Source organism: Heteronotia binoei, chromosome 18 (assembly GCF_032191835.1).
Source record: "Heteronotia binoei isolate CCM8104 ecotype False Entrance Well chromosome 18, APGP_CSIRO_Hbin_v1, whole genome shotgun sequence".
In the NCBI taxonomy this organism is placed as follows: Eukaryota; Metazoa; Chordata; class Lepidosauria; order Squamata; family Gekkonidae; genus Heteronotia; species Heteronotia binoei.
This window is the reverse complement of record NC_083240.1, coordinates 13804869-13817967: the sequence shown is the minus strand read 5'-3', so window position 1 is coordinate 13817967 and position 13099 is coordinate 13804869. Positions and strand designations below refer to the sequence as shown.

The 13099-nt window shown below is 45.5% G+C and overlaps 1 protein-coding gene across 1 annotated transcript; it reads right to left on the bottom strand.

Annotated features, from left to right (window-relative positions):
* Nucleotides 1-8866: 8866 nt before the first annotated feature.
* Nucleotides 8867-11054, bottom strand: LOC132586953 (transcription factor HES-5-like). The gene is made up of 3 exons (XM_060259116.1): nucleotides 10842-11054; nucleotides 10314-10494; nucleotides 8867-9856 (listed from the first exon to the last, which is right to left on the bottom strand). The coding sequence occupies exons 1-3, from the start codon at nucleotides 10905-10907 to the stop codon at nucleotides 9630-9632; spliced, it is 474 nt and encodes a 157-aa protein (XP_060115099.1). The 5' UTR covers nucleotides 10908-11054; the 3' UTR covers nucleotides 8867-9629.
* Nucleotides 11055-13099: the final 2045 nt, after the last annotated feature.

Genomic DNA, 13099 nt, shown 5'->3' with positions numbered 1-13099 from the left:
TGTGTGGCCTAATATGCAAAGGAGTTCCTGCTACAAACCCCTCCCACGCAATAATTTAAGTTTCATGCTTTACTCAGAAACGAGGGGGCAACACTTGAGAGTAAACTTTCCTCTTCTATATTTTCTATAGCCGGAGTTTCTATTCCTACCGGATATACTCAAGAAGCAACCGCCTACGTACGCCCCAGTGGGAAAGGGAGGGTTTTTTTTTTTTAAACTGAATAGTGTACTTTGAGGAGTGAGGTGAAAGGAAGTAACACTCAGCTACCTGGTATTTTCAGTTTCTATTTGTGGCAGTCTTGGGTTCATATCATTGGCAGGAAGTTGGAGTCAGTCAATGACTTAAAGAATTAATGTACCCCACCCCCCTCTGAAAAAAAAACCCTTTGGCTGTACTCCATTTCCTTGTATCTCAGTGATTCAGTCACAGTGAAGCCTCCTCAGTGAACGCTGTGACATCTTACTGTCTAGGAGAATAGCTGTCCTTTCATGTCTTAGATTTCAGTTCCTGGAGCTGGTTTGGAGCTTGATTTCCAGGGACGCTATATCAGTTTGACAAGCTGATTTCCTCCTCATCGTCTGATCGGGGATTTCTCACCTCACAACTCCGTTGGTCAGGGTACAGGTGAAAAAATGGTCCCCGTTTCATTTATTTTTACATTGATTTCTAGGTGCACATCCACAGCGTTCCAATGTATTTCTCTTTTAGAACAGTGTATCAGAATAATGTGTTGACATGTGTTGACATGCTCAAGTGAGGGATGTGGGCTGTTTGTCTCATTGCATATACTAACCCACCTTCCACTATACTTTAATGCACTCTGTTTTTCTAATGGCTAACTTATAACATTATTTCTCTTTTAGCACAGTGTATCAGAATATTTGGTTTTTTTTTTTTTTGTATTGACATACTCAAATGGGAGATATTGGCTGTTTGTCTTATTGCATATACCAACCCATCCCACACTGTATTTTAATGTCTTCCTTTTTTTCTAATGGTAAACTATAATGGATGTTATAAATATAGAGAAACCATGCCCTCTATTTAAACTAACAAAGCCAGAATTTTACCTAGATTTATGGCACTTCACACCTACAACAGCAGTCTGCTTTTTATCACCCTCCAGTGTTTTTTCAGCCCTGTTTTGTCCTAACACTAACAAATCCAGATCCCTATTTGTGATTCTTTTAATCTGTTTAAAACATTCCCATGATTCTACACTGCCCACTTAAGAATTGCTGCTTCCATTCCCATTTGTCTGATGAAGTCTGCTGAAGAGCATACGAAAGCTTACATCTGAATAAAACTTAGCTGGTCTTAAAGGTGTACTTGTCTACTGCTTTGTTCTATTGCTTCAGACCAACACAGCTGCCTACTAGGATGTTCTCCAGTTTGGCGCTTCGTTTCGTCGTTCTGCCTGTGCTGATTTTGCAGTTTGCGCTTATCTTTTTCTACGTAATTTATGCATCTGTTTGCATAACTTTGAACATATAATTTGCCTATAAATTATACTGGTGACTTATCAAAGTACAAAGAATGCTGATAAATGGATTTCTTTTTTGGGGAGGGGAGGAATTCCGTGCCAGGAAACAAGAGACAAAAGAAGTGCAAGTTTGGTTTGCGCGAGAAAGAAACACAATCTGAACATTGATTTTTAGTTCAAAGCAGCTGGGCTCCAATACAGTTGGAAAGTACCTGGAGACTTTGGGGGCGGATCCAGGAGAGAGTTGGGTTTGGAGAGGGGAAGGACTTCAGCGTGGGACAATGCCACAGAGTCCACCCTTCAAAGCAGCCATTTCCCCAAGGGGAGCTAATCTCTGCCAGCTGGAGATCAGCTGTAAAAGCAGGAGATTGCGAATTCCCATCTGGAAGCTTGCAAACCTAGTTGCCAACCCTGGGTTGGGAAATTCCTGGAGATTTTAGGATTTGGAGAAGTTGGGGGTTTCAGCAGGTTATAATACCATAGAGTGCACCCTCCAGAGCAGCCATTTTCTCCAGGGGAGGTGAGCTCTGTAACCTGGGGACCAGTTGTAATAGTGGGAGATCTCCAGACTGCACCTGGAGGTTGGCAATCCCATCTAGGGCATTCTTAGGCTCAGGGCCTTTTTTGTAGAAAAAGCCCAGCGGGAACTCATTTGCATATTAGGCCACACCTCTGATGTCACTATTGTTTCACACGGGACTTTTTTGTAGAAAAAGCCCAGTGGGGACTCATTTGCATATTAGGCCACACCCCCTGAAGCCCAGCCAGCTGGAATTGTGTTCCTGCTCAAAAAAATCCCTGCTTAGGCCTGTAAAGTACCCACTGGTGGGATATAGGTAGGTGGGGTAGGTTTGCCAGATCCCGATTGGAAAACTTCTGGAGTTTTGAGGATAAAGCTTGGGGAAGACAGGAACCCGCAGTGGGGTACAGTGCCATAGTACAGTCCACCCTCCAACACATTAATTTTTCTCCCAGGGAACTGATTTCTGTAGTTTGAAAATGAGCTGTAATTCTGGGGGATCCCCAGGTCCCACCTGGAGGCTGGCATCCCTCCATTTCAAATGGTTTGGTTTTAGCTGCAAAGTTGGACCAATACAAGAATCTTCACTCTCCCCCCCCCCCCTTTTAATTTTCTGCACAATTTTGCATACTTTCAGTTTTCCATTGCTTTTGGCTCCTTTGGTTCACTCTTTGTTTTTCTGGTCTCTGTGTTTCTGATAAAACCTTGCACAAAAAGGAATCTTGGCATGACTGTATATATCATTGCACTATGGTGTTTCATGGATGGGCATGTCTGATGTACCCTGAGAAAACCCTGCTAAAAGAGGAATTGTGGTGTGGTCGTACAACTAGCGATATGCTGACTCTTTCAATGTGATGTTTTATCAGGATGCAGCAGTATATGTACAACTTGGTGAAACACCACACAAAAAAAGAAACTTCATAAAATTATACATGAGATCAGGGCTTTTTTTGTAGCAGGATCTCCTTTGCATATTAGGCCACACACCCCGGATGTAGCCAATCCTCCTGTACTAAGAGCCCTGTAAGCTTTTAGAGGATTGGCTACATCAGAGGGGTGTGGCCTAATATGCAAATGAGTTCCTGCTACAAAAAAGCCCTGCATGAGATTGCATCCAGTTTGTTTTTCTAAAGAGTTTCATTAATGCACACGGATAGGGGAGAATGTAAAAGAGTCAAAGGAGCTCATAAACCATGCATGCTCAGCTTCCGGGACAAATTGTACCCATTCTTCTAATCAAACCAGATTTCAGGAGAAGTAGAATGCAGGACAAAATGAGCCTATTAAACCTGCCTTCCCAGTAGCTACGAATACAGAACAGAACACGCCAAGTCCTCGGTCAGCACCATGTACCAGAAGATGACCTTGCACTTCTTTCATAAGCCCACCAAGAGGAAATGGGTTGATTGCCAATGAAGCATTTATTTGGTCTGTCCTTTCCCCCCAAACCAGGCCACAAATAAAATTGCTGATTCGGTCCTGAGCTCTGCTGAGTCAGCCCTTCGCAGCCCTGCTTCTGGACAAGCTCGAATGCACGTCGGCCCAAGGACTGGGGACTCCCCAGAGAGTTCCTTCTTCAGCATACAGAAAGTCAGAGAGTACATTGCTGTAGGTTTGCCAGCTCCAGGTTAGAAAATTCCTGGAGATTTTTGGGGAGTGAAGCCTGGAGAAAGAGGGTTAGAGAAAGGAGAGATTTCGACAGGGTAAAATGCCATAGCATCCACCTTCCAAAGCAGCCATTTCCCCCCCAGAGGAGCTGATCTGGAGATAATTATTCACTGTTATTCCGGGAGATCTCCACTCCTCACCTGTAGAGCTGGCTGTCACTAGTAGCTTGGTAAATCTCACCTCCTCCTGTGTTCATGCCAATAGATTGAGATGTCTCCCAAGTCTCCTCTCCCTCCTTTTACCTAATTGGCCCAATGTTTAAAAAATGGTGGTTCTCTTGCTGTGGAAGTCCTGTAACCGGTCAGGGTGTCAGCAAGATCTTCATCCTGCTGACTGGGAGTGCCAAACATTGTCAAGTACAACATGGCGCAAAGTGAATGGAGGCATACCTTCTCACAAAAAAACCAGGACTTTTTTTTGTAGCAGGAACTCCTTTGCATATTAGGCCACACACACCCTTGATGTAGCCAATCCTCCAAGAGCCCTGTAAGCTCCAGGAGGATTGGCTACATCAGCGGTGTGTGGCCTAATATGCAAAGGAGTTCCTGCTACAAAAAAAAGCCCTGCCAAGCTGGATCTGGCACCCCATCCCCTGCCAACAGTCAGGGAGACACCTGGCAGCCCTACTGCAATGTCACCTCTTCTCATGTCAATCCCTGTGGTAGGGGTAGGCTTAAAAAAAAAAAACCCTAACTTGTGGGTTTTGGGTTTTTTTAATGCATACAGCGTCTCCTTTCCCCCCAGAGCTTCCGCTACTAGGTATGCAATGCAAGACAAGCAGGACAGAGATCTGTAGCCTGGGCAGGCATTGTGCTGATGTGGTAGCAATGCACGCGTCACTGCTTTGCAAACAACAGCGGCACATGATTTCAAGGACCGTAAAAGTTTGACTGCCAAGAAGAGGAGACCGCAATCGTGCTGTAGATTACCTGGAAGAGGCGGTATGAAAGCGTCAAGCCACTATGAAGGAGGGTGTCAGAAAGAGGGGAGATATAGCCAGGCCACCGGCATCCCCCACACTGTGTCCAAATCCAGCTCAGCCTAGGGTTGCCAATCTCCAGATGGAACCTGGAGATCTCCTAGAATTACAACAGATCTCCAGACCAGCCCTAGACTTGGAAATACATGGAGATCTGGGCAATGGATTTTGGGGAGGATAAGGTTTGGGGATGGGAGGGACCTTATGGCAATGCCATAGAGTGCACCCTTCAAAGCAGCCATTTTATCCAGGGGAACTGAGCTCTGGCAGCTGACAACCCTAGTTCCCTGGAGGAAATGGCTGCTTTGGAGGGTGGACTCTATGGCATTATACCCTGTGGAGGTCCTCTTCCTGAACCCTTCCCTCCCCCAAGCTCCACCCCCAAATCTCCAGGATTTTCCTAACCTGCTATTGGCCGCCCCTGTAATTTATATGCTAAGTCACTTCCGATTTATAGTGCCCTTATGAATTAATGACCTCCAAAACATCCCATCATTAACAGCCTTACTTGCAAATTGAGGACCGTTTTTAGTAGACTTTAATCCTGTGATCAACTTTTGCAGGAAGATCAAAAAGATCAAACTTTTGCAGAAACTTTTCCCCAGAAAAGTATGGTTAAAAATACGATAAACCAGACAAGTGCTTTACAACTGGTCATTGCTTTAAAGGAAGTCACCTGCACCATGATCTCTTTTTATCTCAAAGCGCTCCCAAATTGAACCAAACAGAAGAGAGGTTAATTAATACCCCCTGCCTATGACTTCCTTTAAACTGTTTGCAAAAGGAGTCATTTTAAAGATGTCCCCTCCTGGCCAGCTGTGTAACTCCAGCTTGATTCCAGTTTGGCATAGAGTTAGAGAAATAAGAAAACCCAGTTTTCTTGGATGAGGTTGACTTATTTTATTTAGAAGATGAAGAAGATATTGGATTTATATCCCGCCCTCTACTCCGAAGAGTCTCAGAGCAGGTCACAATCTCCTTTACCTTCCTCCTCCACAACAGACACCCTGTGAGGTGGGTGGGGCTGGAGAGGGCTCTCACAGCAGCTGTCCTTTCAAGGACAACCTCTGCCAGAGCTATGGCTGACCCAAGGCTATGCTAGCAGGTGCAAGTGGAGGAGTGGGGAATCAAACCCGGTTCTCCCAGATAAGAGTCCACACACTTAACCACTACACCAAACTGGCTCTCAACCAAATTCCTCTCCCACCTTCCAGCCCTCCAAGGCAGTTCTTGAGCCAGTGATTCGTTTTAACCTACTTCACAGGGTGGCTGTGAGGGTAAAATGAAGGAGAGATAGAGATGAAGTCCTTCACTAGGATAAAATGTCTGAAGTCCTTCACTGAAATAAAATAATAATAATATAATAATAATAATTTTGTATTTATACCCCGCCCTCCCTGCCGAAGCAGGCTCGGGGCCTGTAATAGTATTTTAAATAAAACCAACCCAACCAAAAAAGGATTCTTTTTTTTTTACAAGCTGGTCATCAAATTGCCTGAGGGCCAGTTTGGTGTAGTGGTTAAGTGTCTGGGAGAACTGGGTTTGATTCCCTACTCCTCCACTTGCAGCTGCTGGAATAGCCTTGGGTCAGTTGTGGCTCTCGCAGAGCTGTCCTTGAAAGGGCAGCAGCTTCTGTGAGAGCTCTCTCAGCCCCACCCACCTCACAGGGTTTCTGTTGTGGGGGGAGAAAGGGAAAGGAGATTGTAAGCCACACCGAGACTCTGACATTCAGAGTGAAGGGTGGGATATATATCCAGGATCATCTTCTTCTTCAAACTTCCACATTGTTCCATATGCAATAAGCAAGGAATCCTCGGTTCAAATGTAGCTGTTGCCTTCCCTGAACTTGTGGCCAGCTTGAAGGGATAATAATACCACCCTTCAGCAGTGTCCAAGCAACTAAACTGTGAGGAAATAAAAGAGGGCAGGGAACTCCTACTCTCGCCAGTAACTATCCAGAGGTAGTTGTGGAGGCAGAGAGTACCAGCTTCCTAGTTCGATTCAAAAATCCCCATTTTAATCTTATTTCCCTTTCCCCTTCTGCAAAACAAAACTGCTTCGCTTTTAAACCATCTTTACGCTAGTTGGTTTCTGGCTAGCACCCTGTTCATCTGAAAGGTGCCACACAGTTTTTTTATGCCTAAAATGCTCCCTGAGTGAATTTTTCGGCACACTGCAGTATACGAATTTTTTGGCTCCGCAACCATAAAATTGATCCCCTCTACCTAGAGTCCACCAGCTCACAAAATTCAAGATGACAATACCTGGGGAGCAGCAATTTACCTTTCCAAAAAAAGCCCCACTGGTAAGAACTGGGGTTGCCAACCTCCAGGTGGGATCTGGAGATCTCCTGACATCACAGACAATCTCCAGGCTACAGAAATCAGTTCCCTTGGAGAAAGTGGCTGCTTTGGAAAGTGGACTCTATGGCATTTTATCCTGCTGAGGTCCCTCCCTTGCCCAAACCTCACTCTCCCGAGGCTTCAACCCCAAAATCTCCAAGTATTGCCCAACCCAGAGCTAGCAACCCTAGAAAAACCAATCTACCAATTTTTTTACATCATGCTAAGTGATCTTCAGGGCATGTGACAGGTGGCCCCTGGATTTGCCCAGTGTTTCTTCCTTGCACACACTTTCATTTATAACAAACAAACAAACAAGAAAACTTCTTCAAAATATACATCCTGCTGTTATCCTTTCTCTTTTGATTCCATTTCCTCATTGTCCTTGGTTTTTGGTGGGAGTTTTTGGGTGAGATGCCCTTTTTTAACCTCGGATATCTTAAGAGATCTCTCTCACTTCTCTGTTCAAGCACTGCAACGATCTGTGTGGTTTTTTTCTTTGTCTTTCTTCAGTTACTTAACTGGGTTTTCAGAAGGTCCCTGGAAGTGCCTTGTTAGGTTCAAGACCAGCCCAATGGGAGAACCAACTATCAAGACTTGATGATCCTTACAGCGGTGGACAGACTCCACTGGTTTCAGGATATTTTGACAGAGGATTCGCCTCCAAATTCATCATTTCAGAAACTTATTAGTGCTATATTTAGCACTATATTTCAGCTATATTAGTGCTAGAAATTTAAAGTAATAAAATAAATAAATATATTTATTGATAGTGGAATGCATTCCGCTACCAAAATATCCTGCAACTACGGTAGTCGAGTATGTCCACTCATATAAGGATCATCAGCTCTTGAAAAAGAGATAGCTCAAAATGTCTACTATTGAATATCTGTTGATATGATTTTGCTGATATTTTGGATTTTTTATGACAACAAGATTTTTCCCTTCCACAACTGATCTCTAGACTACAAGGAGGAAATGACAGACTGGGGGCCTTTAGCATGTTAAATGCTTGTTGTCCCCCACCCCTCTACCTTACTCTGGGCATAGAGCATTGCTGGGGGAATGGGGGAGGGGTGGAAGGTAGTTGTGAACTTCCTGCGTTGTGCAGGGGGTTGGACTAGATGAGCCTTAGGGTTACCAGACTCCAGGTGGTAGCTGGCAATCTCCTGCTATTACCATTGTTCATCATAACTAACTTTCACAGCCTTGTTTTCCAAATGCTCTCAGAATCCAGAGCCTCTAATTAGCTAGCCTGCACTGAGAACAAGAGCAGCACTATTGGCTTATCCTTAGACTCACTCCTTATCAGGGGTGGAATTCTAGCAAAAGCTCCTTTGCATATTAGGCCACCTCCCCCCCCCCCAATGTAGCCAGTCCTCCAAGAGCTTACAAAAAAGAGCCTTGTAAGCTCTTGGAGAATTGGCTACATCAAGGGTGTGTGGCCTAATATGCAAATCAGTTCCTGTTGGCCTTTTTCTACAAACCCCCCTGCGCAAAACAATGGTGATGTCAGAGGGTGTGGCCTAATATGCAAATGAGTTCCTTCTGGGCTTTTTCTACAACCCCCCCCCCCCTGATTAAAGGACTCATGATTATGATGATGACCTGGAGAGCTATTCACCTGGAGAAAATGGCCGCTTTGAAAGGTGAATTCTATGGTATTATACCGCATGGAAGTCCCTCCCCTTCCCAAACCCCACCCTCCTGAGGCTCCACCCCCATATGCTCCAGGTATTTCCCAACCCTGGCAACCCTATTTGTGGTCCCTTCTGGTTCGATCTTTCTACGTAGCAATGGAAACAGTTTTAAAACACTCTGTGCCCTTTCTTCCCCTTTCCTTAAAAGTGAAGCGGTCACAAAATGATGCAAAGCATTTTTCTTTTATTGCGTCTTACAAATAATGTCTTACAAAGGGCATACACAGTATGCGCACCATACAAAGATCCTGGCAACAGGACAAAACACTTGCCATCCATCATGAACAGAAACTTCCCCACAGCAGAGGAAACAATCATTATATCAATGAAACCGACAGAGAGCATCAATCTTAGCATCGACATGTGTGACGCTGAGCAAACACAATCTCTCATCAGATATTTTCTTTAATATAAAGCAAGAAGGTACCATTTCCCTAAGAAACAGAGAGAGAAAAAAATATACCAGTAAAAATTCACAGCCTTTTGCTTCTTTAAAGAAAAAAGAAAACCCAGTGGCCTTTCAAAGCGGACAGGATTTTGTGCTGAGAACTCAGCAGCCTGCTTTGGAAGAGCCACTTGGAAGCAAAGCCGGACATTTTTACAATTATCCAGAGAATCCTCTCCTACCACGACCTCGAGGAGCACCACGATTTCACAATCATACCAGCTGTTGCAACACAACATTACCACCTGCCCTTCAATGCACACATCATCTTCATTATGAAGCTACGTGCCCCTCCCCAGTTCGGATTATTGCTGTGCGTAACTGGAGAACATCCCAAAGACCTGCCAGTGCTCTCCACTCCACCCCCATAATAAATAATACAAAGGGGAAATAATATTCCCTACAAAGAAGAAGATCAGGGCTGAATGGTTGGATTGGAGCTCAGCCTTCCTTCTGGAATAGATGCCCACCAGAAAGCTTCCTGCCTTCTACCAGGGTCTCCAGAGTTTGTGGGCACCTTTGCAGGCTGAGTGCTTCAAGGCAGGAGAAGAGCTGACCATTTCAGAGGTGGACAGCTGGTTTCTTTGGAAATGGCTGATGAGTTTGGCCTGGGTTTCCATGTGGACTTTGTGGAGAGACATGAACTGGAAGGCCTCCTGGAGACACCTTGAGTAACCTTCTTTGAAGTCCTGCTGAGCATCTGTATGAGCAGGTCCTGCAGTGAGAAAAGAAGAGAGAGAATGTTATTTAAGACCCATATGGCGGTTTGGAGCACCTGTCAATGATGGTTATCTTTGTAGTGGCCCTGCAAGCTCTGTTTGAGATGGCTCTATGATAGAATGCATGTTTTGAAGATGGTTCCATTCCATCCTTGGCATCTCCAATTAAAAGGGGTAGAAGAAAGGAAAGGTTCTCTTTCTGAGAACCACTGTCAAACACAGATCAGACAGTAGGTTCTTATGGAGGAAGTGGCCATAATTCAGTGCCAGAATATCTATTTTTCAGAACCAAAGCTCTGCCATTCTGTCTCTAACTGAAGGCTCTCATGCCTTGGGAAACACCTTTCTGTGCCTGAGACTCTAGAAAGAAGTGGCCAGTCAGAAGAGTTAACACTGAGCTCGATGGACCAATAACCAGACTCGATAGAAGGCGACATCGCATGGGCTACTGACCTTTCAAATGCAGCCAGCTCTGCTCTTTCAGGTAGTCCACCGTCATCTCGAGGATGTCAGCTTTCTCCAGCTTAGAATTGGGTTGGTGCTTCTGGAATTCCTTCTCCAGCAGGAGTTTCAGCTGCTTGATGCTGCTGTTCATGCGGTCGCGACGCATTTTCTCCACCGCTGGCTTTCTCAACTGCAAAGAAAAGAGCAGTTCGTTTACGAGAACTCTTGTCTTAAAACCCATCTGCTGCCTAACTCTCCAGCCAGCACACTGCAGTCAATGGTATTAAACAGCAGCTCACAAACGCTGCTAGAAATATCTGTTGCCAGTGGGTAGGGCACAACTTCTTCCCAGACACACTGCACACAAAAATAATCCTGGGAATTGCCTTTTTGTGCTGCTGGTTCACTATTAGTCGCCTGCCTCCCCTCACATAACTACACAATTCCTGTTCCCCCTAAGGAAAGAGGCTGCTTTACCTATTTAAATCTATCAGAGTGATACACCCACAGAAACTAGCATGTAGTCCAGTTACTTACTTTGTTTTTCTCTTTAGGGGTGAGCAGGCCGCTTTGAGCCATGAAAACGAGGCCAGTAGGTGCCATCTTTTGCCCGGTAGAAAAAGTGGAGCTGTTTGTTTCAGGTTGCAATCCAGAGGGAAATATGCTGAGACTCTGTGCTCCCTGGTCTGTATTTATACAGCCCGGGCACGCTGAGAAGAGCTGTGGGTCTCTGCTTCTCTCGACTTTCCCACACTCGGGAGCCAATCAGAAGGGTCCTCCAAGACACAATAGAAGAAGCGGCTATTCTTGCATGCTCGATTGGCAGTGAATAGCCGCGGGATAATGACCCTCTCCCAGATGAGCAGGTGGGGAGTGTGTGGCACGAGAAATATTGGAATCAGGGATTACACACGGGGATGCTGGGAATGGGCCAGTCCTCTCCCCCCCCCTTCCCTTGCTCAGACCGCAGAAGAGATCAATCACATTCCAGATGATCAGAAGGTGCACTTTGAAGCCCTCAGTGGGCACAGGGAGGGGGAGAGCGTGGCAGCTGATGGCAAGAAGAACACTGGCCTGAAGGGGACACGAGTTGCACTGTGTGTGAGGCAGCGTGGTACGGTGGTGAGAGGACAGGGCTAAGAGTACGGAAACCCGGGTTCAACTCTCCAGTCTGGTACAAAGCTCGTTGGGTAATGATCAATACTCCCTCTAAGCTGTGGAGTCTTGCGAGCACAAATTCTACTTTGTGAGCTACTGGCATTTAAAGTTGTGAGCTACCGCATCAATTAACTCACTCTGGGGCCATTTTGCCTGAGCTAAGACAAAAAATGTGTGCGCTGAGGGCTAAACAACTGTGAGCCAGGTCACACTAATTCAGTTGCGAGGAAACATAGACTGGTGATGGTGAGCCTGCCTTTCTCTCTGCTTTGCCTACCTCACTGGGTTGTTGTGATGATGCAGTAGAGCTGGGGCAAGCCATGTGTGTCTTCATGAGCCCCTTGAAGAAAGGGCAGGATAAAAAAAAGGTGTCATCTCATGCACCACCAAGAAAGGCCTAGTTCTTACTGCCCATCCTTGATCTACACTGTTCCCCTACAGGTAGGGCCTATAGGACAATGTTTCTCCCTGAACATTCTCAGCCTGACAAAAGGTAGTTTGTCAGGCAGTCGCTGGGCTAAAACCTTTCCTTTTGGCAGAGGACGCAGAGGGGAGTTTTCTGCACTGAGGAGTGATTCGGTCAGGTGGGGCCTCATTTGCTATATGAAGTGGGGCAGCCAAGACACTGATGGAGCATGAGGACTGGTCCTTCACAAAATGCAGTGGCCAAAAGCTTCTCAGAGTGCAGGGGTGCTTTCACTCACGCTGAATAATGCCGTTTCAATCCACTTCGGCAACTGTTTGTGAGTGCATTTTGCCATTTCACACAGTCCCAAAGTGCATTGAAAATGGATTGAAAGTGTGTGTGTGAAAGCACCTTCTATGTCAGGGGTGGCCAAACTTGCTTAATGTAAGAGCAACATAGAATAAAAATCAGCTGTTTGAGAGCCACAAGACATGAACGTCAAGATGTTTGAAGAAGGAAGGAAGGTAGGAAGGAAGGAAAATAGACAGGGGAGGGAGAGGTGGAAAGAAAGCAATTTTAACTTTCAATGCCTTCCCCAAGCTGGCTGACGGAGTGGTGGGGGCTTCGAGAGTCACACAATATGTGTGAAAGAGCCACATGTGGCTCCTGAGCTGCTGTTTCACCACCTATGTCTAAATAATATTTATGTGAGCCAGTCCCTCCATGAGAGCTAGCTGTCAGGAGATGGTCTCATCATTCAGGAATCCACAAATTCCAATTTTTTGTCTCTGCTATGGATTCATTAGATAGCCTTTGGCAAGCCACACTCTCTGACCGATTTCGCACTCACCCTACGCCGCTCTGATGTTCCTCTTTTCAGCACAGTGTCCTTCTGATTTCCCACTATCTGCCCCGGGGGCTTCAGCCTATGTCATCGTTTTTGCACGGTGTTTGAAAGTAATCTGAAGCACTTGGAACTGTCAAAGTTCTGCATCGTCTAAGAGCATAAATATTCACTCATTTTTTACTTTCACAATGACCCTGAGAGGAAGGACAGGCTGTGAGAGAGCAACTGGCCCATGGTCACTCACAGGGCCTTTTTTGTAGAAAAAGCTCAACAGGAACTCATTTTCATATTAGGCCACACCCCCTGGCATCACCATTGTTTAGCATAGGGCTTTTTGTAGAAAAAGCACAGCAGGAGCTCATTTGCATATTAGGCCACACCCTC